Genomic DNA, 27,770 nt, shown 5'->3' on the forward strand with positions numbered 1-27,770 from the left:
TCTTATTTTAGTACTTATCAATTTCTTCATCATTTCCTTGTCCATATAGTGAAATGCTACTCCAATATTCCTTAGCAAATTATATGTCTCTCTGAAAATTCTATCAATATGGCTTACCGGTTGATTATTTTCTTCCATTGTCACTCCCAAGTCCTTTTCCTTTTTTACTTTTTCTAGTTCTACTCCATCTCCCATCTTATAGATTCCCACTGGTCGTCTTTCACTTTTTCCCATTTCCATGACATGGCTTTTGTCCACATTGAATTCCATCTCCCATTTTTTGCTCCATTTCCAGATCTTGTTTAAGTCTTCCTGTAGTATTTCACAATCCTCTTTTTGTTTAATGACTCTGCACAGTTTCGCATCGTCCGCAAACAGATTTATGTAGCTGTTCACTCCTCTGGCATGTCATTTATATATACGAGAAAAAGTATTGGTGCCAATACTGACCCCTGTGGCACTCCGCTGTCTACTGTTCTCCACTTGGACTTCATATCTTTAACTATCGTCCTTATTTCTCTCCCCCTTAAGTAATTCTTCATCCATCTCAATGTGCTTCCTTTTAAGCCACCCTTCTCCTCTAACTTCCATAGTAATCTTTCATGTGGCACTTTATCAAAAGCCTTTTTTAGATCTAAATAAATACAGTCAACCCATCCTCTCTCTCTTGTACTTTATCAACTATTCTAGAGTAGAAACTCAATAAATTTGTCACACATGACCGACCTTTTCTAAAACCAAATTGGCTATTTGATAATATTTTGTTGTCTTCAAGAAACTCAATCCATTGCTTCTTTATTACTTTTTCACACATCTTGCATATTACACTAGTTAGTGATACCGGTCTGTAATTTAAAGGTTCTTCCTTCCTTCGCTCTTATATATGGGAACCACCTCAGCTCTTTTCCACTCCACTGGCACTGTTCCATTTTCTATTGAGCATTTTATGATGTTGTATATTGGACTTGCTAGTTCTTCCCTACATTCTTTCAGTATTCTGCCTGAGACTTCATCCGGTCCCATTGCCTTTTCCTCATCCAATTCCGTCATCAACTTTTTATTTCAAGCTTGGTTACTTTAATCTCTTTCATATAGACAGTCTCTCTATTACCCTGTGGTCTTTCAAATTTGGATTCCTTAGTAAAGACCTCATGAAATTTACTATTTAACAGTTCTGCCATACTTTTGGGTCTTCCACCATTCCGTTTTCTCCTTTTAACCTTTCTATTGTTTCTTTTTGTCTTATTTTTCCATTTATGAATCTGTAGAACAATTTTGGTTGTTCCTTACATTTTTCGACAATGTCCTTTTCATAGTTCTTTTCTTCTTCCTTTCTCACCTTAGCATATTCATTTCTTGCTGTTTTGAAGTTTTCCTTATTTTCTGGATTTCTGTTTCTTCTCCACCTTTTCCATGCTCCATCTCGTTTCTCCTTTGCCCTAGCACATCTTGCATTAAACCAATCTTTCTTTCCTTCTTCTTTAGGTCTATATTTCGGAACATATTCCCTGACCCCAGTTTTGTATATTTCCAAAAATAAGTTATATTTCTCTTGAACCGTTAATGAGTTTTCCATCTCCTCCCAGTTTACATTTTTAAAATAGTTCTTGAGATTCTCAACATCAGCCTTTCTGTGTGTGTGTGTGTGTGTGTGTGTGTGTGTGTGTGTGTGTGTGTGTGTGTGTGTGTGTGTGTGTGTGTGTGTGTGTGTGTGTGTGTTTACCTAGATCTATTTACCTAGTTGTATTGTACAGGGTTTGAGCAGGGCAAATAGTGTCCTGTCTCCATGTCTCCATTTATCCAATATTTTTTTAAAGTTATGCACATTATGTGCTGTAACAACTTTATCACTCAATACATTTCACTTTTCCACTATTCTATGTGGAAAACTGTATTTTCCAATATCCTTCATACATGGCCTCCTGATCTTTACAGATCCTCTTGTCCTTCCATCTTCTGTCACCAGCACCAGGTCTTCCTTGTCTATCTTTTCAATGCCATTTTTTATTTTATACATTGTTATTAGATCTCCTCGTTCTCTTCTATCTTGTAAGGTTGGCAGTCCCATTTCCTTCAGTCTTTTTTCATATGTTAGGTCCTTTAGTCCTGGCACCATCTTTGTAGTTATCTTCTGAATCCATTCTAATCTTCTTATATCTTTTTTTAGAGCTTGGTGACCACACCACTGCTGCATATTCCAGTTTAGGACGTATCATGCTTGTGATATTTTTTTCATTATATCTTTGTCCATGAATTGAAATGCCTTTCTTATAATAGTTAATATTTTATATGCTAAACCAAATATCTTGCTTATGTGTTTCTTGGGGTTCAGATTTTCGTGTATTATCATTCCCAGATCTTTTTCCTCTTTAGTCTTCGTTATTTTTTCGTCTCCCATCAGATATTTCCATACCGGTCTTCTCTTACTCTTCCCTAGTTCCATTATGTGACATTTCTTGGCGTTGAACTCCAATTTCCACTTGTTACTCCACTCGTAGATTTTGTTAATATCTTCCTGCAACAATGAACAATCCTCTTAGATTTTTATTACTCTTAGCAGCATTGCATCATCAGCAAACAAACTGATATGACTGTTTACCCCATTGTGAATGTCATTTACATATATCTGGAACATAGTGGGGGCTAACGGGTGGCGCCTGTTTCGTCACTAGTCCGTTTCGTCACCATTTTTAGAACCCGTTTCGTCACCAGTATTTGAGCCCGTTTCGTCACCAAAGGCTCACCAAAACAACAGTGATCCACCTAAATCAACAGATCAATAAAGAATAAAAAACAAAAACTAGATGCTCGTGTTGTATTTCTCTGTACAAAGGTTGTTGCACCAAAATGCGTAGGTATAACATCATAGCACTTATATTTATTTTTCATGGACATTAAAAGACTTGAAAACAATGAAACAATATAAAAAAAAAACTGGTAGAAACTATTCAGTACATGCTTATTTTGGGCTTGGAACGAACTGTTGGCAACTTCTTAGAAATTGAGTAGTGGTAATGGATTTTTCCTCATAATCATCCCACAATTTCCAGAGGTGGACTTGCTTTTTTTTTTTGCTGCTCTTCCTTGTGCAAGATTTTAAAGTCTGTTCAGCAACTAACTGTAGCTGTAGATTAACCATTATGGCTTCTCGGTGAAGAAGAGGGATGAGAAGGTATAGCGACAGGTTGTGTTTATTAGCATGTTGGTTAATGCGTCTGTGCCAGCCCTCGACATCATTGTTTGTGCGCACTAGTCGGCGAAATGCGCACCAGTTGCCCACTGACCAGACGGTATTACTGAGCCAAGTTTCACTTACATAATCAATGAGCTCCCTAGTAGGCTCACATAGCTGTGATCTCTCTTTGACAACCAGGTTCGACAACCGCGTTTGACGAGCCGTTCGACCTCCGAAATCGCCTCCGAACCTGAACATTGGCAAAATTTCGTTCAGGTCGGCAGGCACTGCGTAGCCTAATCTTCCCAGACGACAATCCTCTAAATACGTAATTTCAAACCAAACTAAAAAAAAAATAGTGGTCTTGTATGTGTGTGGGCCGCCTCCCATGCATGTACAGTTTACACCCACCCATCCCACCCAACATCATCAACACAGCTATTATTACGCCCGATATATATATACCAGATTCTCTCTCTCTCTCTCTCTCTCTCTCTCTCTCTCTCTCTCTCTCTCTCTCTCTCTCTCTCTCTCTCTCATCCAGATACTCCCAAAATAACAGTAAGATGCTGCATATTTTTTCCAGTAAATTTGATTATCTTTATGCTGGAAAAATATTGAATAGCAGTGTCTGAATCTTTTTTTTTTTTTTTTAGTATATTGTTGGGGATGTACCCCAAGGGAAGAAGGCGATTCATGACGCAACATCCACCTAATCCTTTAGTGAATAGGCCCAAGCTGAGGCTGGAGACGAGGGGCAAGGCACCTAACCCTTACCCATCCAAGTGCCTGTGGTGGGCCTCGAACTGCTGCACTTTCGAACGGCAGCTCTCGACGCTAACCACTAGGCCACGATGACCCCCATTGTCTGAATCTTTCAACAAATGTGCCTTTCAGCAATGTGCCTTCGCACACACACACACACACACACTCGCTCACATCCTACTGGTGACACACACACACACACAAACTCTCTCTTGATAATATTATTATCATTGGTGACGAAATGGAATTCCCACTGGTGAACAGCTGTCGTTTCCTTGGTGACGAACTGGGTAGGTGACGAACTGGATTGGTGACGAAGTGGGGTGTATCCGGGGCTAACACTGACCCTTGTGGCACTCCACTTGTTACTTTACTCCAAGATGAATATGCATCTCTGATCACAGTTCTCATCTCCCTGTTCTTCAAATAATCCCTTATCCAGTTTAACAAAGTTCCTCTTAGTCCTCCTATGCTCTGTAGTTTCCAAAGTAGTCTGCTGTGAGGGACTTTATCAAAAGCCTTTAGTATGTCCAGGTATACTGTGTCCATTCATCCATCTCTGCTTTCCAGTCCTTCTATTACTCTTTGAGTAGAAACTTAATAAGTTTGACACACATGACCTTCCTGTCCTGAACCCAAATTGTCTGTTCGATATAACTTGTTCTTCTTCCAGATGTTTAACCCATTTTTCTTTGATAACTTCTTCACATAACTTACCCACAACACTTATAAGATACACCGGTCTGTAATTTAATGACTCAGTTGCCTTTCCTCCTTTAAATATCGATATTATGTTGGTTCTCTTCCATTCTAGTGGTACTTTCCCTTCATTTAATGAACTTGTAATTGTTTCCCAAATTGGATCTAACAGCTGCTCTTTACATTCTTTTAGCACCCAGCCTGATACACCATCCACCACCATTGCTTTTCTGACATCCAAATTATCAAATTATCTTCTAATATCCTCTTTGTGCTCTATGATTTCCTGTAATCCTCAGTAATGTAATGTCCTATTTGGTTCTGCAAATTCTTCTTCTTCAGTGAACACAGTTTCGAAGCTTTCATTCATTATTTCACTTATTTCCTTTGCTGTTTGGTATGTCTTCCCTCCTTCAATTATTTTTTCAGTTGTTTCCTTATTCTTCATCTTACCATTTGTAAATTTATAGAAAAGCTTGGGTTCGTCTTTGCTTTGATGCACCACATCTTTCTCAAAGTTTCTTTCTTCCTCTCTCCTTATTCTGATATATTCATTTCTCACATCCTTATACTGCTGTTTGCTGTTGTCATTTCTCTGCTTTTTGAGTTTCTTCCAAGCTTTATCTTTTACCTTATTAGCTTCTATATATCTGGCATTATACCAAGCCTATATACTTTTCTTAACTCTATAGACAGGTACATATTTCTTTACTCCTCCGTTTTATTTCTGTAGGAATATTTCATATTTCTCTTGCATTGTCCTTTTGTTCATAATGTTCTTCCATTCATTATCAGCAAAAATTTTTCTTAATTTTTCAAAATCTGCTCTTGCATAATTTCATCTCTTTTTTAGTAGTCATCTCTGTATCTTATCCCATCCTCTTCCTGCATTTCCAGCTCTAATGTCACGTGATCACTTCTTCCCATCGGACTAAGGTATGGCTTCTTTGTGAATACAGGTAACTCGATTTACGCGATAGATGCGTTCCAAGAGGCATCACGTATATCAAAATTTGCGTAAAACAAACATGTAATTTCATAAGAAACAATAGATAATACGGGGGATGCGAGATATGGTCCAAAAAAATTCGTACAAAATACTCTATTTATTTGGCTAAATTAACATGCTTTTATTATTTCCAGTTCACCACTCACACCACAGTCAGTCACCATCATCCTCTCAGCTTTACCACTTTATCAAAAATCCACTTATCAAAAATAACCCCACATGCAGAAGAAGATGAAGGACATTTTGGGGCAATCTTGGTGAATTATAGGCAGATTGAAGAGATTCCATCTGTACTCAGTGCTGGCAGACTGCAAATGAGGCAAGAGAAGAGCGAGAGCTGGATCCAAGATTCTTTAACAATGTCAGAGCAACCTCCTGCCATGAAATGGCATCCATGAACGCTTGGAGGGACGGTGACGAGGTTGCTATCAGGTTGCTCTGAGGTTGCTGGGAATACCACCTCTGAAGGTGGTGTTACTGTCTTATTTATGCATTTATGTTCACAAAACATTTCTATTAGCTTTTATAAACCTTGCACCCCAAGAAGGATTGTTTTGTAATGCATATAGTGAAATCTTACATGGAATACCAAAAAATAAAGCAGAGATGAGATTGGCCGCAGACAAGGCGGAGACTCACGGCGACTCAGCTGCTGCTTCTTCTTCTTGTAACCCTATTAGCTTGTGTGTTGCTTTCATCACATTATTTATGTTTCCACTCCTCTATTGCCTGCTATAATGGATATCATATCTTAGTATTCATATATGCTCATGCCATGAGGATAACCTGGACTCCATGGCACTGAGTGATAGTGAATTACTAATGAAACACTGCAGTATTTAATTACTAATTCACTATCACTCAGTGCCATGGAGTCAAGGTTATCCTCATGGCATGAACGTATATGAATACAGTAAGTCCTCGTTATATGGTACATATGCGTTCCCAAAAACCTTACCGTAAATCGAAATTACCTTATACCAAACCCATTATAACATGTAATAATAGGGAATGCATTCCAGCACGTCAAAAGTCACCCCTACAGAAATGAAAATACATGAAAATAGTCATAGAAAAAAAAAATTAAAGTACTGCGAAAAAGAAATAAGCAGAAAATATTTTTATTTACCTTTCACTCGCCATCAGATTATGTCCCTCCCGAGGCTAAGGGACAGTAGGGATTTCTGCCCTTACTCATCTTCGGCTGAGTGGGCAGACAAGGATAAGACGTCGTCGTCTGCACTTTCGGAAGCACATGTGGAAGGGCCAGTTGTAGCAGGGTCAGCAGGTGTGACAGGGACTGCATTTCTGACTGGCTTGAAGAACAAGTAGATGGAGGACTGTTTTTCTTGCTTTTTTCATCATAGATTTCTTGATAAATCTTGACACTTTTCTCTACGTCATGAGTCACTTTGCTACTCCTGGCAGGATTTGGGTCACGTTCCTTCAGGGTTTTCAGAGCTTTTTCGATACCACCGAGACATTCTCTAAGAGTTTTGATGTCCAGGCCACGCACAGGTTCTTCTTCCTCATCTCGCTCTTTTTCTGTCTCCTGTGATGCCTTGTCTAGCTCTATAAGTTCATCATTTGAGAGAGGTTCAGCATGGCTTTCCAAAAGATCTTGAACATCATCATCATCAACTTCATCGAAGCCAGCCCTATGGCACAGATTTACTATGTCATTTCTGATCGCACCAGTGTCGTCTTCAATGAAGCCTGGGAAGTCATGCGCGCATTCTGGCCATACTTTATTCCACGCCAAGTTCATGGTAGACGTCTTCACTTCATCCCAAGATGACTTGGATGTTATAGGACTTCCACTATTCTCTGATAGAGGGCTTGCCAGGCCCATCTGTGCCCTTTATCAATTGCTGCATGGTTCGCTGCTGGTAGTAGGCTTTTAGTGTTTGCCATAATTATTACGAATATATTTGTGCTTACAATAGACCCTTTAATATTTCATTTATTCATCTAATTAGTAATGCATGTAAGTAATATATAATGCAGTTAAAAAAAAGGGGGGAGGGGAAGAGATAACAGGCTCCAAGGGTGGTCAGGTTAAAGTCAGTTCTGTGAGTGGCGCTGGGCCCTCTCAGATGACATGAGTGGATAGCGTACCTGTGAATTTTTCTTACTGTATATAGAATCAAGGGTAGTAATTTCCTAATACCGTAACTGTGAATTTACCAGATAAAGAACTACCGTATAATGAGCACTTACTGTACTAAGATATGATATCCATTATAGCAGGCAATAGAGGAGTGGAAACATAAATATCGTGGTGAAAGCAACACGCAAGCTAAAAGGGTCACAAGAAGAAGAAGCGGCCAAGTCGCTGTGAGTCTCCACCTCGTCTGTGGTCGATTTGATCTCTGCTTTATCTTTTGGTATTCCATGTAAGATTTCACTTTATGCATTACAAAACAATCCTTTCTTGGGGGCAAGGTTTGTAAAATGCTAATAGAAATGTTGTTTTGTGAACATAGGTGCATATATATATATATATATATATATATATATATATATATATATATATATATATATATATATATATATATATATATATATATATATATATATATATATATATATATATATATATATATATATATAAGACAGTAACACCACCTCAAGAGGTGGTGTTCCCAGCAACCTCAGAGCAACCTGATAGGAACCTCGTTACCATCCCTCCAAGCGTTCATAGATGCCAATTTGCAGCAGAAGGTTAACGTTAAAGTTACTTGTATCCAGCTCCTGGCAGCCAATGAGCACTTTTAGGCGGGCTAACAACCTCCACCCGCCAACAGCAATGAATCTTTGTGGGTGCTATTTTACGAAGGTTGGTATGTGAGTAGGAGGTTGCTATGGAGGTTGTCTGTTCCAACATAGACAACAATCTGCTTCTTGGATCCGGCCCTGGAGCTCCCCCATAGGCCAGCTGTGGAACTCTCTGGTGCGCAGTTTGAAATTGCGTCTGGCGGTCAGTTTGAAAATGTGGTTTGGCCAAATTGCGTATAAGCAAACCAATCGCGCAAATTGAATTAATTATAATATTTTTTTTGGTCACATTATAACAAAAACGCGTGAATCAAACACGCATAAATCTAGAGTTACCTGTACTAGATCAAGCAATGATGGTTCTTACCCCCTGTACCTTGTTAACTCCTCCACCCACTGATTCATTGTATTTACCATAGTCAACTGTAACAACTCCTTGCTCCATTGTCCAACATTATCCATTACTTCCATCTCTCTCCAGTTTATTCTTTCACAGTTAAAGTGTCTTACTAATAGTATTCTTCCATCTCTTCTTATCATATTATTTAAGCACTTAATCACTTCTCTTTGCATATCCTTATGTTCCTCAGTTCCCCATGCATTTGTCTTTGGTGGCACATGTGTAATTATGATTTTCCTTTTTTTTTTTAATTCTTTTGTTTTAATTGTTACTCGCATTATTTCCACCATACCATCACCATATTGCACTTCCTCCACATATATATTATCACGAACCATTATTAGCACTCCTCCTCCCCCCTTTACCCTTCCTGTCTCTTCTTCAGCTATTATATCCCTCGTCTTTAAAGCAAACATGGATCTCCTGTTTAAGTTTTGTTTCTATGATGCACATTGCATCCGGTCTTTTTTCTTTTAAATACTTCCTAATTTCCAACATGCTAGATAATAACCCATCTATATTAGTATAAGTCACTCTTATTTTCTTGCCTCCTCTATCACCTCCTCCTTCTTCCGTAGGTACTACTTCTCTAGTCTTCTCTCTCTTCCAGGTTCATATCTCTTTTTATCCATATATCCTTAGATTCAGTACCATCGGCCAGATTCCCTTTTCTTATCATAATTTCCTCCACTGCCACCTGCAATCTCATTCTCACTTTCAATGGTCTCTTACCCTCTTCACTAAATCTTCCCAACCTAATCACTTACTCCACCTCCTTTGTGCTGTCCTGGACCTGTTTGATAATAGTTTTAGCCCCCTTTTTGCAACAATGTGGTTGGCTCGCCTCTGGGCCAATCAACATGGTTTTATCCACCTGCGTGGCCATGACTTCTGGTCCCCACTTCCTGTCTCTCGACAATACCACCTCGCTCCAACTTTCTTCCTTGTCACTATCACCCCCTGCCCCGCACTGCTGCAACAATAGTAATCTCAAAATCTTAAATCCCACAAAATTAAATAAATAAATCCTGCATCTTCCTAAAGTATGAGTTTAATTTTTTTTGAGGGGTGGGGAATTCGTATAAGTCAGATATATATACAGTAATCGCCCACGTATCCGGATTATAGCAGCCAAGGCCCTGGCGGATACACGAAATACCCAGACACACGGAATTTCTTCTCCCAACCCCTTATAAATTGAAAAAAAAAAAAAAACATGTAAATAACCCAAATGGGTAAGAAAACAATGAATGAAAGCACATTAAATGTATAATCTGGAACAAAAAATGGTACATAAGCAGTACAAGGGGTGGTGGGATGTATACTCAATAGTAAAGGCGGCATCACACTAGTACTTTTCCGTCAACTTTCTTTGTCACGTTTGTCAACTATAAACAAACATGGCTGCCCCTTCACCCCCCAGCCAGCTGCTGCTATTTTTTTGTTCCTATTTTTGGCCTTTAATGCTCTTTATGAGAAACTTCAGACAGCTTTGTCTACTCATAAACGACAGGGCAGCTCATCTTGGCCATTTGCTACTTGGAAGTTCTGCCTTGGAGCGTCTCAAAGAGAAATGTAAACAAACAACTGAACCACCTCGCTGCTAGGCTGGAACAATATATAAGATATATACTAAGATATGATATCCATGCTATAATGGATATCATATTTTAGTATTCATATATGCTCATACCATGAGGATAACCTGGGCACTGAGTGATAGTGAATTAGTAATGAAATACTGCGGTATTTCATTACTAATTCACTATAGGTGTTTTCAGTAGCGTCACCGCAAGGCCAAACATGTTTGAGTTCACGCTGAACAGAACAGTGCTGAGGTCACCGTCAGTGGTGCCAGACGACCGTGTCACTGTGATCTCAATCCCTGGGAGAAGTTATCGTACACAACAGTCGCCTGAGCCAGCACTGTGGTCAAGACGTAAACACAGCAGCATAGTGGAAGAGTTTGGAGATTTATTCTTTGATGGGGAGTATTATAGGTCACCAGTGTTTCATCATTTGTATATGCTGAGGGCGAGCAGCGCAATACTCATAAAAAACAACAGGTCTTCAGTCCTGGAAGTGGTTTGATCTACGCGGGCTTGTTTTGAAGGTGTTCCATTGTAGATGTATGGCTGCAGTTTTCTGACGCCTATATAATTGAATTACGTCAATAAATAGCAGATAATCTATTTTTACTTTACGATATAAGGATTTGCAAAAATATTATCATTTTTTCACCTAATAGTAGAAAAGTAAATCCATTATTGTATCGAATTCACGACTAGAAGAATGGAATCGGACAACATCCACAACAAGGACGGATAGATGCGACATGTCACCAGCTACCACCAGCTCCTTAATTTATTTCACGCTGTATTTTTTATATCGGTTCTCACCAGGATGCCGCACAATATGTAAACGTAAATCTACATCTACAGTACCCACTTCTATGGCCTAATATATGTCTAACTATTCAGTTTTATTCAAAATGTAACTCCTTGATCTCATTCTATGAGGTTGATGGGGTTGCTCCACGCTGATTAGCTAAAAAGCATTTGCCAAACGAGAGCAAACGCTTTGGAAAGGCGTTTGCTCGCGTTTGCGGAAACTTGTCTCCGTTTGACTCCGTTTGCTCCCAGCCGCGCTGCTACTGAAAACGCCTTATCACTCAGTGCCACAGAGTCCAGGTTATCCTCATGGCACGAGTGTATATGAATACTAAGATATGATATCCATTATAGCATTTCATTACTAATTCACTATCACTCAGTGCCACAGAGTCCAGGTTATCCTCATGGCATGAGCGTATATGAATACTAAAATATGATATCCATTATAGTAGGCAATAGAGGAGTGGAAACAAATTTCGTGGTGAAAGACAACATGCCAAGCTAAAAGGGTCACAAGAAGAAGAAGAAGTGGCCGAGTCGCCGTGAGTCTCCACATCATCTGTGACCAATCTCATCTCTGCTTTATTTTTTGGTATTCCATGCAAGATATCACTTTATGCATTACAAAACAATCCTTTCTTGGGGGCAAGATATATAAAAAGCTAATAGAAATGTTGTTTTGTGAACATAAATGCATATATAAGACAGTAACACCACCTCCAGAGGTGGTGTTCCCATCAACCTCATCACCGCCAGCCAATCACTGCGAAGCTGCCACGTTCAGTCCCTCACCCGGCAAGTTCAAACCCAGAAAATTCGCTAAAACGGATGTGGTTGTACGTTATGCGGACTTTTTAGTCTAACTTTATATAGTACGTTAAACCGGAAATTCATTAGACGAACGTTCATTAAGGGATGGGATACCATATGAGATGTATAAAAATGGTGGGGAGGTTGTTATTGAGAGGATGACTGAGGTATTTAACCAGGTGTGGGAGGAAGAGAGGGTGCCAAGAATGTGAAATGAATGCAGGATGACTCTGTTGCATAAGGGAGGACACAAGAGTAAGAATGAGCTGAAGAACTATAGGCCGATTGCATTATCAAATACAGTAGGTAAAGTATTTAGTGGAGTGCTGAATAAAAGATTGTGTAAATGGATTGAGCGAGCTGGAATGTTAGGTGAGGAACAGAATGGTTTCCGCATGGACAGGAGGGCTGAGGACAACTTGTTTGTGGTGAATGAAATGATTGAGAAAAAAAGAAAGGAGTGAGGCAAACTGTATTTAGTTTTTTTGGATATAGGAAAAGCTTATGATAGGATGGATAAAGAAATGTTAGTCAGAATGTACCACATTTCAACAAGGCTTCCATTGCAGAGTCATGAGTTCAGGTGGTTCTTTTAGTTTGCAAGGAAAATATGGTCTTACCAGCCTTCTTAATAGAGTCTGCTGACATGAAAATAGTAGAGATAGTAGATGGAGTCAAGCCATGGTGGCGAGCAATGCTATTAGTTTTCTTGCCTCTCATGTCTGTGAATTATATCCAGTTTCACTTTGAGAGTAATAAACTTCCTGGTCTTCTTAGCAACGCTAGGCAACATTGCAGGACATTTTGATGGCACGTTGAGCAATGGGAGATGAGCTGCTGCTGACATAGTTATTGTTTTGAACTAGGGGGAGTGAGTGGTGTGCGTTTTGTCCACAAGAGGCGCTGGTGTATTCAAAAGCCTGTCGGCTTGCGTGACATTGGGGAGGGGCTTTCAAACTTGGAAAAAAATTACCTGGATAAAATTTTGTTATAGCGAGTTTGGTGTATGTTAAATAAGCAGATGGTAGTAAAATGAAACGTTCGTTGTAGCGAAATTTCATTGTGTGAACCTTCGTTAAGCGGGAGTTGCCTGTATATAAAAAAGATTGTATGTTGGGGCGATCGTATCTTGAGGTATTATTGTACTTCATAGTCGCTATGTAAAATTCGCTCCCTCCTCCTGTTCTTCCTCTAAATTCTAGACACATTACGTTGTGTAAGTTTGAAAGGAAATGAATATGTGATATTATTTGCTTTAGTTTTACTAGATAATTAATTTATTAGACGCAGATCAATAAATTTACTCCACATTTCTAAGCTCTGTCTGAACTCTAAGTCTGTAAGCACTTGACAGTACTCTGCGAGTCTGTGACTACGTGTTTATATATTACTCTATAATCTATAGGTTGTGCAATGCATGGAACACATCCGTATCCACACATCCTCTGTAGAGTGCGGATGTAGATGCGGATGTGGATGTTCAGATTATCACCACTACGGACGCAGATGCGGACGTGGATGTTCAGATTATCACCACTATGGATACGGATGCGGATATCCGATACATCTCTAAAATATATATATATATATATATATATATATATATATATATATATATATATATATATATATATATATATATATACGTATATTGTAACAATGTAGATCAGGTGGGTTGGTGGGTGGTGGAAAGAAACTCAGGAGTATTTTATTTCTCCAACGTTTCGCCCATAGGGCTTCTTTAGAGAGAGTGACAGGCCTGTTGTTGTTATTGATTGTGGGCATAAAATACCCACACGGGCTATGGTGGCCCGTTCTTTTCTTGTGTTTGTCTTCTTAGCGGCGCTGGTGCCGCTTCTTCGTGGTGTTCTTGTCATTGTCGGAAGAGCCGCTGGTCTTGGTGGAGCTCTTCAACATGTTGGCAATGAGTTTCTCGCAGCTTGGGAAGTAGTTCTTGGTGGGCGGTGCATCCTTCTGATTGAAAAAGGTGTCCCACTGCCACTGGCTGATGTCCTTGGTGGTTGTGGCAGCGTCAGGGGTAGTCTTCATATTCTTTGCTTGCCGGCCTTCTTTAGGTGCAGGGGAAGCAGTGGTGTGGTGAGGCAGGTCTGTGGTGTGGCTCTGTAGGCTTGTGTCGGTGCCTACCACATCCACGACCTTGTTCTCTTCCTCTTCCTCCTCGGTGCCGGTTCCTTCCTCCATACGGTCTTCGTGGCGAGGTTCTTCTTTCGGTGGCTGGCGTCTTCTCTGCGTCTTCTGAGCGCAATGGCGTGTGGTGGTAAAAGCTTCCTCAGGGATGCTTATGGCAGACAACCCATTGTGCTTCAGCAGAAGCGGTATCAAGGTCTGCAGGCGGCGGGTGTTGTTGCCTGCGAGCACTTGCACCGTGCAAATGCAGGCTTTGATCTTGAGATACGCTTCTGCTGCTTCACCTGCCCTGGGAGTCGATTTAGGGCGGGGAGGAGGGCGTTCCTGTTTGCCTTCCCTGGTGACCTCTCTGGCCTCTGGCCCTTTCTTCCCCTTAAAGGTGGTGAAGGTGGCGGAGTCTCCTTCTCGGGGAAGCACTTTCCTGAAAGAACTCTTCAGGCCAGAGTAGTGGACAAAGAAGTCTTTGTTGGCTACGGAATCATGAATGAAGCCGTAGCCAGACTTTCTATTGTACCACTTGAAGGTACCCTGGTGTTGTTGAGCTGCCATCGCGGTGTTCGCGCTCTCGCATGCCTGAGAGGAATGTGACAGGCCTGTAGGCAAAGCAGTATATATACAATACAGGTGGATCACGTCGCAGTGCGCTGGAAAGTGGAGTGCGCTGATTGGTCCCTTCCAGGTGGCCTCCCAGTAGCTGAGATGGTGAGCTGCGCCGCTGCGCGCGGGATAGGCAGACAAATCCCTCTCTGTGGTTCGTGGTTTTCTCCTCTGTGGTGATGTATGCTGCCTCGACTGTTTTCCTATCTCTCTTCTTTAATCCTTTGCGTAGGGTCGTCACTCCTACCCAGTTTGGTAGGTGGCCTTTGTCCCGGGCGTGCACCACTAGCGAGTTAGAGGTCCTGTGGTGGCGCATGTCATTTTTATGTTCATATATCCTCTTCTTTAGTCCTCGCCCTGTTTCGCCAATATAAGACGACGAACATCCACTGCACGGTATCTTGTAGATAACGCTGTCCTCGTTTTCTGCTCGTGGAGGGTTGTTGGTAACGATGTCCTTCGTTTTCTTCCCCGCGCAGTGGATTATCCTCAGGCCAGTCCTCGTGAGTAGACGGGATACCGGTGCCGTCCTCTTCGAGTACGGCACGACCAGGATTTTCTTTTCTTTTCCAAATTTCTTCTGCTTTCCTCCTCAGTTTTAGGAGCATGCCTGGTGGATACATTAACCTCTTGAATGCTTCCACGATGTATGCGCACTCATCGTGTAAGAATTCATCACTGCACACTCTGAAGGCACGTAAGAAGAACCCTATTACTATGCCTGATTTGGTTTTCATATCGTGCCGTGAAAAGAAGTGGACAAAATCATCCTTGTTAGTGGGTTTCCTGTATACGGAAAATATCGCTCTTTCATTTTTTCTGTGAATCACGGTATCTAGAAACGGCAACACACCATTAACTTCCTCCTCCACTGTAAACTGTATGTGCTCATTTACTTCGTTGAGCTTACAGAGTTTGTCGTTAACGTTGGTGTCTGTCGGCATTATTACTATAATGTCATCAACGTAACGAAACCACAGTGATTCGCTCCCCATCACACGCACTAAACTCTCGCTTTCGAGTAACTCCATGTAGAGGGAAGCCATAACTGCACTTAGGGGGGAACCCATGGCTAAACCTCTGTGTTGCACAAACTCCTCATCACCGAATGTAAAGCACCCAAACTTCACACTCAGAGACACTAGTTTTATGTAATCCATCTTGTTCACTGGTAATTCACTTTCACTAACACTTTCGATTACTTTCTGCACCGCTTTCATTGCCCCAACCACTGGTACGTTCGTGAAGAGAGCCTTCACATCGAAGCTGGCCATCTTCTTCCCCGCAAGGTCCACGTGATGTATCCGTTCGATGAGGTCCGTAGAGTTGCGTAAGTGGGCGCTGCTGATGGTTCCCATTGCTGCTGATAGCGGTTTCGCCAATACTTTTGCGAGCCGGTGAGGAGCGCTTCCTATTCAACCATCACAACGGCCCATCATTTGACATAAAAAGTGGAGTGCCATAAGGCAGCTCACTCTCACCTACACTGTACACTATTTACACTGCAGACATACCAGCCCCGGCATATGGTTCTCTAAACATCATGTACGCAGATGACATCACACAAATAATAGTTCACCCCAGTAAATCACGCAAGATAATGGCCAAAAGAGTTGAGTCGGAAATTAAAAAGATAAATGAATTTGAAGTTAAATGGAAGATTAAAACCAACCAAACAAAATTTAAAATAATACCACTTGCAACCAGAATAAATGAGCCAATCAGCATCAACAACGAAATTATACCTTACTCTGCAGAAGGTAACATACTTGGACTCCACTTCAACACTAGAGGCATCATCCCACAGATAAAAAACAATAAACTCAAGGCAATAGCAGCACTAACAACAATCAGAAGATTCTCCTCTCTGCCACAAAACATAAAACTACACCTTGTAAAAGCCTGCATCATCCCCATCCTACAGTACCCCACATATCCCCTAAACACCCTAACTAAAAACTCTCTCCTAACACTACAGCAAGTACAGAACCAAGCACTACGCTTTGCATTTAATGAAAAGTATCCCTACACTTACAACACTGAACAACTACACCAACAAGCAAACATCAAACCAATAAACACATTCATACACAGCAGTGGTAATAATGTTTCAAAAAGACTCACCACAGAGCTACGAGATACTACATACATAAGCTTAATAAACTCACACAGCACGAGAGAACACAGCTGGTTCAAGAAACCTATCACAGTACTAAACAGAAATGAACCAGCACCACTATACACCAGCAATTAACATGCAAACATCTACCTCACGTGCACCACCACGCTAACACAACACTTATCTCCACTTACCCTGTACGGGAACCCTCTTACCTGGAGACACCGGAAGTCTGTCCGACGTTCCATCGCGCCCTGAGTCGGGGGGAGGAGGGTATGTTCACTTGGGTGATGTTCTGCCACCAGAACTTACCTATAACCCTCCCTTCGTTGGGTGTTGCCACTGGCACGGCTTGCTCGCCACCAGCAGCGAGGGACGGAGGAAGGTCGTGCCGCATCCTGAGTCGGGGACCACGGTGATAAGGGGCCACTCCCGAGGGGAATAGGGGATGAGACAGTAATCATTAAAAAAAAAGTAAAGTACTGCGCAAAAGAAATAAAGAGAAAATGTTTTAATTTACCTTTCAATCGCTATGTATTCTATCAGATGATGTCCTTCCTGATGCTAATGGACAGTAGAGATTTCAGCCCTTACTCATCTTCCACTGAGTGGGCAGACGAGGATAAGACGTCGTTGTCTGCACTGTCGGAAGCAGATATAGAAGGGCCAGCTGTAGCAGGGTCAGCACGTTTCAATGGTTTGAAGAAAGAGGATATTGAGGAGGGGCAGCTGTAGCAGGATCAGCAGGTGTGACAGGAACGGTATGTCTCACGGGCTTGAAGAACGAGTAGATGAAGGACTGTTTAGTTTTTCTTGTTTTTTTCATCATAGATTTCTTGATAAATCTTGACACTTTTCTCTACATCATAAGCCACTTTGCTACTCCTGGCAGGATTTGGGTCACATTCCTTTAGGATTTCCAGAGCTTTTTCGATACCACTGAGACATTCTCTAAGAGTTTTGATGTCTAGGCCATGCACAGGTTCTTCCTCGTCTCCCTCTTTTTCTGCTTCCTGTGATGCCTTGTCTAGCTCTTTAAGTCCATCATTTGAGAGAGATTCAGCATGGCTTTCCAAAAGATCTTGAACATCATCAACTTATCGAAGCCAACCCTATGGCACAGATTTACTATGTAATTTCTGATCGCACCGATGTCATCTTCAGCGAAGTCTGGGAAGTCATGCACTCATTCTGGCCATACTTTATTCCACGCCAGTTCATGGCAGACGTCTTCACTTCGTCCCAAGATGACATGATGTTATCTAAGGCATACTTGATGTTATACGACTTCCACCATTCACTGATAGTGGGCTTGTTAGTCCCATCTGTGCTCTTTATCAGTTGCTGCATGGTTAGCCGCTGGTAGTAGGCTTTTAGTGTTTGCCATGATTATTATGAATATATTTGTGCTTACAATAGAACCTTTAATAATCCATTTATTCATTTAATTAGTAATGCATGTAAGTGATATGTAATGCAGTTAAAAAAAAAAAGAGGGGAGGGGAAGAGATAATAGGCTCCAAGGGTGGTCAAGTTAAAGTCAGTACTGTGATTGGCAGTGAGGTGTGGCATGGATGACATCATCATCCCTGCTCCCCCGCGCTGGGCCCTCTCGGATGACATGAGCAGATACTGTATCTGTGAATTTTTCTTACTGTATATCGAATTGAGGGTAGTAATTTCCAAATACTGTAACTGAATTTACCGGATAAAGAACTACCACATAACGAGGACTTACTGTATATATATATATATATATATATATATATATATATATATATAGATAGATAGATAGATAGATAGATAGATAATATAAACATGTTTTATTTGCCTTATAAGTTTATTAACATAAGAGAATAATAGAGGGAAAGAATAGGAGGTAGGGGGGGGGAGCATGGGAGAAATCTTCATAAGTTACTCCTGAAAACGTTTCTATGAAATTGCTTACAACCAACAGTTGGCAGTACCGCCGCTGTCCTCCAAACTTTAACCCACACCACAACTTGTTCTCCACTGTGTGTGTAAGCACTGTGCATGCACAGCTTTCACTGCTGATTGGCTGTTACCGTGGCTCTGCTTGTAACCAATCAAGTGGTGCTGTGGATGGAACAATGCTTGAGACAGTGTAGTCACAGCAGATAGATAGACGCGGCTGCATCAGAGCCAAAATAACCCAGTCTTAAATTTATCTCTTATCAGCCGTCGAATTAAAAACAAAAAGGCCGATGCTGATATGTGTCAAAATGCTTAGTATCGGCGCCAATAATCAGTCGATCCCTAATTAATAGAACAACAGAATAAGAGTTGAAGGATTGTCAGTGTTCATAATGGAAACTTGAGCTTTCAGAGTTAACAGGAATGGCAGTGATATGCTCTGGACAAAATGGGAGATAAAGAAGAAAATTATTAGATATACCTTAACCTTAACCCTTTCAGGGCGCAAATAGGTTTTTGGGTCATGTCTGTGAGACGCAAATTCGGTCAAAAAATTGAAGTTTGCAAAAATGGAAAAAATTAATATTTTCATGCATAATAGAATGTTATGCATCTACTGTAAAAAATTTAGGTCTCTACTCATGATGGAAAGTGGTGCAATAATGATGGGAAGTTGGCTTTCTGGTGGTACGTTGTTCGCTTTTGAGAATTGCCATCGTAGCGGATGGTTATTTTCCGCCGCAACTTGTGCAGGTGTTTTCACTATATTACACAGAATTTTCCGCCTGATTTGAACTTTAGATGCTCAGAACTGCTCCAGAATGTGCTAGGATAATTATTTTTCACATCTGTGCATACATTATGCCCACACAAATAATATAAAATACGTTTTTCTGATAGGAAACAGAGAGTAGTATTAAATGGGGCAATGTCTGAGTGGAAGGAAGTGGTTAGTGGGGTACCCCAAGGATCAGTGCTAGGACCTCTTCTTTTCTTGGTGTACATTAACGATTTAGATATAGGAATTAGTAGCAAAGTATCAAAGTTTGCAGATGATACTAAGATAGCATGTGCAGTACAGGGTGAAAAGGACAATTACAGAATACAACGAGACCTGGACAGGCTGATAGCATGGGCAGACAGGTGGCAGATGGAGTTTAATTCTAAAAGTGTCAGGTTATGCATTTAGGTAAAGACAACACAAACTTTAGCTATGAGATGGAGGGATGTTGGCTAGAGGCAGTAGAGGAAGGAAAGGATTTAGGAGTAGTGATAGACAGGACTATGAAATTTTCAAAGCAATGTTTAGAAGCAAGAAATAGGGCAAATAGGATCCTGGGTTTTATAAATAGAAATGTTAGTTATAAAAGTAAGGAAGTGGTGCGTAGCTTATATAATTCCTATGTTAGGCCCCATTTAGAGTATTGCATACAGGCCTGGTCACCCCACTATAGGCAGGATATCAACATGTTAGAAGCAGTTCAGAGAAGAGCAACTAGGATGATACCAGCATTAAAGCGCCTGGAGTATAGAGATAGATTAAAGGAATTAAACATGTTTTCATTTGAGAGGAGATGTATAAGAGGGATATGATAGAGTTATTTAAAATGTTCTCAGATACAAACTACATAGATGTGAGATCTTTCTTTACCTTAGAGGAGGAAATAGGACTAGAAATCATGGCAGGAAGATTAGAAAGCAAGGCTGCAGGTTAGATATAAGAAAATATTTCTTTAGTCATAGAGTGGTAGACTTCTGGAATGCATTGCCAGAGACGGTTGTAAATAGCACTAGTTTGACAATGTTTAAAAACAGATTAGATAAGCACTTAAATTTATTAGATTTATAATTATGTATAGCACTGCATGATAGTTTTTATAAGAAATTTACTATAGTTAAATAAGACATGATCCCCATGTATGGGGGCCACAAATTGTAGAGGATTTCGCTGCAGGACTTACCCCTGTTAATGGGCCAAATATTTAGAATTAGTATATAATGTATTGTGTACTTGTAAGTGTATCTTTAAGTACTGATGACGAGGTCGCTGTGCGACAGATACAGGATAACCTAGATGGGCCCTGGTGGCCCTTTGTTATCCTATTATTTATGTTATGTTATGTTTTCAGAGTGTTTTCTTGATGTACATACTATCATGAGCGAGGATACGCATGCCCATATATGGTAATATACGAAATTCGCAATATACTACCAATAAACGAATAATATCTGGCATATCTGCTCTGTAACAACAAGATTTGATCATTACTCTTGTTATTTCTGTAAATAAATGCACAAATAGCCACTAGCGTCGTAAAATAATAATAATTGTGATGAAAAGGGGCATCTGATACTCTACTGTGTGAATGCCATTGTGACTATATTTTTCTTACCACACAACTGATGGCGCGTCCCATGAGTCGAGGGAGGATGAGAGAATGTCATCTGGCAACTAGCAGCAGCCAGGAGGCGCGCAGTTTAATTCTGTGACTCGTCAAATATGGGACCACGATCGTGGACAGGAGGCATTTCCCTCAAAGCCACGATCGTGGTCCGGAGCACTGAAAGGGTTAACGTATGGTGATAATTTTGGGACGATTGTAGCGTAGCGTGCGGAGAGGTGGGGATCGTTCCGGGAATCATGATTTTTCCACGCTAAACGTTTCAATCTCTTTCCCTCATTATTGGTCCTGGGGCAAGTGGAGGTATCTGGCATCTTTTCTTGCTCACCTCCTTGAGCCTTGAGACATATGTTCCCTCACAATAGGTCATCTTTTCCCATTTCGAGGTGACAAATGGCAACCTCCGTGACTCGGAGGGAGGAAACGGTACTCCGAGTGATGTTATGTCAGTCTTTACTCTGTAATGACATTGAGGACAGTGATTTTTTTATTGAGAGAGAAAAAAGTGAAGACTTCAGTAGTGATTCTGATAGTGATCTGGGAGACAGAGACCAACCCTCACAGCGACGTTCATAAACTTCCTCACATACTTCCCACGAGCAATGCGCTGGTGTGTGTCACCCATGGTTGTCTCTACAGGATTGTGTTTGTCAGCCAAGTTGTGTGAATCCCATTGCAAATAAGAGTTGCCAGATTCCAGTTATTATAGAAATCCACAATACTTGTAATATGTGGTTTCTTTTTCTTTTCCTGTTTTGCACATCATTTCATATATCTGAGTTTGCATTTTCATATCATGAAAGTGCAAAAGTTCCTACTTTTACATCAAATTCAAATGCCCGAAAGGAGAGAGAGAGCACGCGCTCAGTGTTATTGTAGCTTGGGGAATATTTCTTAGTAGCTGGTTTTATATGCAATAACTTTGCTCTCAGAGGTCATAACATGTTGAAAACTACATCATTGTACTCAGAATAACACAAAGAAATATGCTTTTATAAGGAAAAATATTTTTAGCATTTTTGAGAGGTGATTTTTCCCCACTGTAACAGACAAAAAGTAAATCAACCCCCCACACTTTAAGGGTTAAGCTAAGGAAAAAAGAATGGTTGGATATGTTTTAGCTTAGGGGAGTCATGGTAGAACCAAGTTTGAATTTAGAGGTTTATACTCCTTTTTTATGAAGTTGATTTTTTGAAAAGCTATAAAACAGATTTGGCTTATCTTTTATTATTATTTTTTTTTACATTGAGGCCTATAGCACCTGTAGGCTCACTTGAAGAGTGTGTAGGTGTCGTGATCCGAGCTGTTGCACGACGTTGCACAAATTGTCTAGCTATTGGCTATAAATAGTCAAAGGTTTTTTCTATCTTTAATTTACAAAAATAATATCTATACATAAGATGTTCGATACGGCGCCGACAAGTAACAATCACAACTCTTTCTGTTGCCTTCTCCACTGCAATTATTACAATTTCTCTTACAAACATCCTTAAAAATTACATTAATCTCGTACATATTATCGCATCAAAACGGATTTCACTTCAAACATCATCCACTATATCTTCATAACGTATTACAACATCTGAACACGGTGCTTTATTTATCCGTAAATCTTGTACGTAGTACGTACAATATTACCCCTTTTTCCCAGCTACCCGTATATAAGGATGACCTTTACTTGGTACATGAATGCAAGCAACCACATGACGTACCACCAAATATATTACCATACACATATAATTACCAGACTCCGTTCAACAAAATGACAACGTAACACCACCGAAATATAATGACAAATATTGATATTTCCACACAAGTGACTTCCCACAAGTAATCTCTTTCTCTTGGTACCCATACATGGAACCACGTTAACTTCGTACACAATTACACACTAGTAAATATGTTATGTAACTTATTCGTCAGAGCAACACACATGCACATACGTAGGTAGCCGTATACAAATTCCCTTACTCATAGATGAAAACGCAAGTATATAACGACGTCATTATGAACCAAAGTACAACCACATAAACCATAATAAACTAATACCACATAATACCTAAACCTCCTATCATGTTTCTTCCTCCATTCTAATTTACCTCAAAAGACTGCATTGCAACTTATAAGCTCCACTTACTGGTTATATATGAAGTACAAAACGCCGCCCTCAGCTATGCAGCCGAGGGTGGCCCGCTTAGAGCCGCGGTTGTCCTCTCTGCTTCCTCTCTCTCTCTCTCTGCCCCAATCCTCTACAATTTCCTTCAGGAACTTATGGGGGCGTGTCTTGAGCCACACAACACGCCCCTCAGAATGTACCATTCACCAATCAAGTACAAGCTCAAATGAACTCCACGTGTGGTATGAACAACATCCAAGACGACAACAATACCACCGGATGTTTACATGACCTGGGCTATATATATCTGCCCAGCTGCCCTGGATCAACTGACCTGGGTCATTAAATGTTTCCTGTTGACCTTCCTGCCCTTCCTAAACTCTTTTATGGCTGGATACGACTACACACCGCATACTGGCGAACTATCATACTTCCATATATCTTTATTTCTTGTATCTTCATATTTCTCATATTGCACTTATGATGTAGGCATCTGACATAGGAAGCATTGTTCTGCTTCCGCCCATTAATGGCGCAGGCAATTTTATTTATAGTGGTACCTTTATTAGGGCCCATATCACCACCCAAGCTCATTTTGGGTGTAACCACCTACAAGCTGGGTAACATGGTGACATATAGGTAACTTTAAACCACCCGACAAATGGCAAAGTGTTTAAGGCTGTACGTGGTTGGATTCAAACCTACGTGTGAATGTCTTCCCAATCCCACGCTCACCACTTTATCCACTACACCACCTTATCCACTACTTTTTAAGATTTCTGTCAGACAGAAATCTTAAAAAGTGTAATTGACTGGAAATGGACAAATAGGGTACTGTCTATTAATTGCCTTTATCTACTCTGGACAACACAAGTTAACCAAGATTTACAAGTTTAAGGATTGGAGAAATTTTGGGGGCTGATTGCCTCCACATGAGACACTTACTTTGGAAACCATACATATTTTAGGATCTTTGCAGGTCTTCCTACTTCGTAGTGATGTATTTCTAAAATATTTTTGCTTTATTGAGTCCAGAAATAGCATTAGAGTAATAGGATAGGGTATGGTTAAATGTTTATAATCAGAGTAGTCCAGTGGAGAGATTCATTAAGCATACTAAACTGAAGTGTTAAAGTTTTGAAACAAAAACTTGGATATATCCTAAAATGGACTGAAATATTGGTATAATGTTGCACTAATTGCTCTATGGCTTAGAGAAAAGCAAAATTAAAGGCTTGTTCAGATTAGTCAGTGAAAGACAGTGGTAACCAACCTTGTAGTTTACATTGATTTCTTCATATAAGGAGTTCTCTGCAACAGGAAACAAAGTTGATAAAAGATATTAGATAAAAATATTAACATGAATCTGACAAATAATTTTCATACTTTATTTGATATTCAGAGAATATATTTAGACTTAGTCCAGTAAACTAGAAAATGCAAAAATCCAGGTAATGTGAATAGAAAGTCATCAATAACCTGTATGGTACATGCACTCACATCTGCATATGCTCAAAGTGCCATAGTATGTATATTGAAACTTATATTCATGCGTTGATGTTCACATGAGTCTGGATACCTGATGCATCTTTAATTCTCACAGGTAGAAATACTGCAGGTGTTTCTCATGTGACAGTACACCTTGGGTCTGGGCCATATGTGTTTGCCCCAAGGTATTTACAAAGCCAGGAATCAGGTCAGATTATGAGGACACTGCTTGCCTGTGTATTGTGCTGTCTGCATCTGTTTTTGTCCCTTTTTTTTGTGTGTATCGCAAGCTTATTGTTGTTGTAGACTCAATGTAAATTATGTACACCAGGTTTTGATAACACTTTGCAATCTGCACAAAAAAATGTAGTCTCAATTTTGTTTTATTATTTATATTCTTTAAAACTGGTATACATATTCATGTAGCAAGACATGGCTGAGCAAATTATACATTGTAAACATCAAGCTGAACAAAAGTAAGATCTAAAAGGGTAAATGTGAGGGTATTGCAGTCTTAAATCTCACTAAAAATAGGGCTACACACACACACACAGTCCTGATAAACATATAAACAAGATATTTGGATTATCATATAAGATGTTTACTAATATAAGAGTGGCATTTCATTACATGGATAAAGATATGATGAAAAAAATCATCACAAGCATGACACGCCCAGGGATGGAATATCCAGCAGTAGTATGGTCTCCGAGCTCTAAAAAGGGTATAAGAAAACTGTAAAGGATACAGAAGATTGCTACAAAGATGGTGCTGGAATTAAAGGACATCACATGAATATGAAGAACGACTGAAGGAAATGGGAGTGGCTACCTTACAAGATAGAAGAGAATCCGGGGAACTAATAACAATGTATAAGATGGTAAATGATATTGAAAAGATTGACAAAGAAGACCTGGTGCTGTTGGCAGAAGATGGAAGGACAAGAGGACATAAAAAGATCAGGATGAGGCAGTGTGTGAAGGATGTTGGAAAATACAGTTTTCCACACAGAACGGTGGAAAAATGGAATGCATTGGATAATGGAATTGCCGCCGCACGTAGTGTACGTAACTTTAAAGAAAAACTAGATAAATGGTTATGGAGACAGGACACTATGAGCCCCGCTCAAACCCTTTACAATACAACTAGGTAAACTAGGTAAATACACACACACACACACACACACACACACACACACACACACACACACACACACACACACACACGTAGTGTAGTGGTTAGCACGCTCGACTCACAATCGAGAGGGTCCGGGTTCGAGTCCCGGAGGCAGCAAGGCAAATAGGCAAGCCTCTTAATGTGTGCTCCTGTTCACCTAGCAGTAAATAGGTACGAGATGTAATTCAAGGGGTTGTGGCCTCACTTTCCCGGTGTGTGGAGTGTGTTGTGGTCTCAATCCTACCCGAAGATCAGTCTATGAGCTCCGAGCTCGCTCCGTAATAGGGAAGACTGGCTGGGTGACCAGCAGGCGACCGTGGTGGTGGTGGTGGTGAATTACACACACACACACACCCACACATATATATATATATATATATATATATATATATATATATATATATATATATATATATATATATATACATACATACACACACTTAACCCTCGGCTATCGCGCCCAATTGGGGCTGAAATATCAGCGCCATAGCCGAAAACGCGATAGCCGAATTGTTCTTGGCGGGAAGGCAGTTTTGGCCAATGAGTGCACAGATATTCCATGACATCATGGCAGGGCACGCGATAGCAGGCATCTGAGGTCGCGATAATGAAATTTTAGCAGCTTTTCATGGGTGCGCGATAGCAATAAAACGCGATAGTCGAAGTCGCGATAGCTGAGGGTTGACTGTATATATATATATATATATATATATATATATATATATATATATATATATATATATATATATATATATAGATTATCTTTTTTATACTTGATGTGGCTAACTACTTTGTGCTCCTCAACCAGCCCACTGCTCATAACATTATCTTCCACAGTTTGGTGGAATTCATGGCATCTACTAGTTCAACCTACTTTTGTCTCAATACAATGTAGAAGAAAATGTCATTATCAGTGAGGTATAATATAACTTCATTTCAACATTAGATGCAGCAGCAGTGTATTAACCCATTAGTGCCCAATCATAGATCCTGTTTGAATATTTTCATGAAATTTAGTACAAATGGTGTCTATGGGATAAGGAATACAAATCAAAATTGAATTTTGGGAAATTGCGTGTGGAAATCAGGAAAACATGCATGTCCTTTAAAGTACATGTGGACACCACCTTAGAGAAAAACTGTAAAATATACAAAGTAGGAAAACTGAAAGAAAACTCTGGAAATTTGTATATATTATGAAATTTATTAAACCTCAACAATTGTTTGGGAATAAATGTGTCCTCTTTAAGAAATCTTAACTTAGCAAAATCCAAAGATTATTTTTTTGATATGATATTGAAATATTTTTATAATTTAGATTAAACTTCATCATAAATCTGACAAATGAGTATTATGTTCATGACCAAGTAAAGCTCAAGAGAGGTATGTTTCCATTATCCTTTATGCCCATCACCATTCCCACCTTGTGATAAAGATGCCGCCAAGACAAAAAAGGCATTAAAAATCCAGCTATGCAGCACCCAGTGCCACTTTCAATTGTGAGTTCTGATGGCATTGCACATCACCGTATTATCTAGGAGGTCTACACTGCCCATGTGGGTGTTGTAGACTTTGATGGTGTTTGGCTGGTCCACTTCCACCTGTTCCATCTCCTGTGATGAATACCTGAACAGAAAAATAATGTAAATTCATTATGTATATATGTGTATGTGTGTGTGTGTGTGTGCATGCCTGTGTGTATTTAGCTAGTTGTATTGTACAGGGTTCGAGCGCAGTTCATAGTGTCCTGTCTCCATATC

At 40.1% G+C, this 27,770-nt stretch overlaps 1 protein-coding gene across 3 annotated transcripts in view; it reads left to right on the top strand.

The window, feature by feature from the left end:
- Positions 1-27,770, top strand: part of LOC123505449 (LITAF domain-containing protein-like) — a 47,199-nt gene that overhangs the window by 14,628 nt on the left and 4,801 nt on the right. For 2 of the 3 annotated variants that reach the window (XM_045256739.1, XM_045256741.1), the window contains exon 4: positions 24,950-25,042. The exons of the other annotated variant lie outside the window; for it this stretch is intronic. In XM_045256739.1, the coding sequence (XP_045112674.1) occupies positions 24,950-25,042 (93 nt within the window). The remainder of the gene's footprint in view (positions 1-24,949; positions 25,043-27,770) is intronic. 3 annotated transcript variants of the gene reach the window in all.

This window comes from Portunus trituberculatus, chromosome 18 (genome assembly GCF_017591435.1).
Source record: "Portunus trituberculatus isolate SZX2019 chromosome 18, ASM1759143v1, whole genome shotgun sequence".
In the NCBI taxonomy this organism is placed as follows: domain Eukaryota; kingdom Metazoa; phylum Arthropoda; class Malacostraca; order Decapoda; family Portunidae; genus Portunus; species Portunus trituberculatus.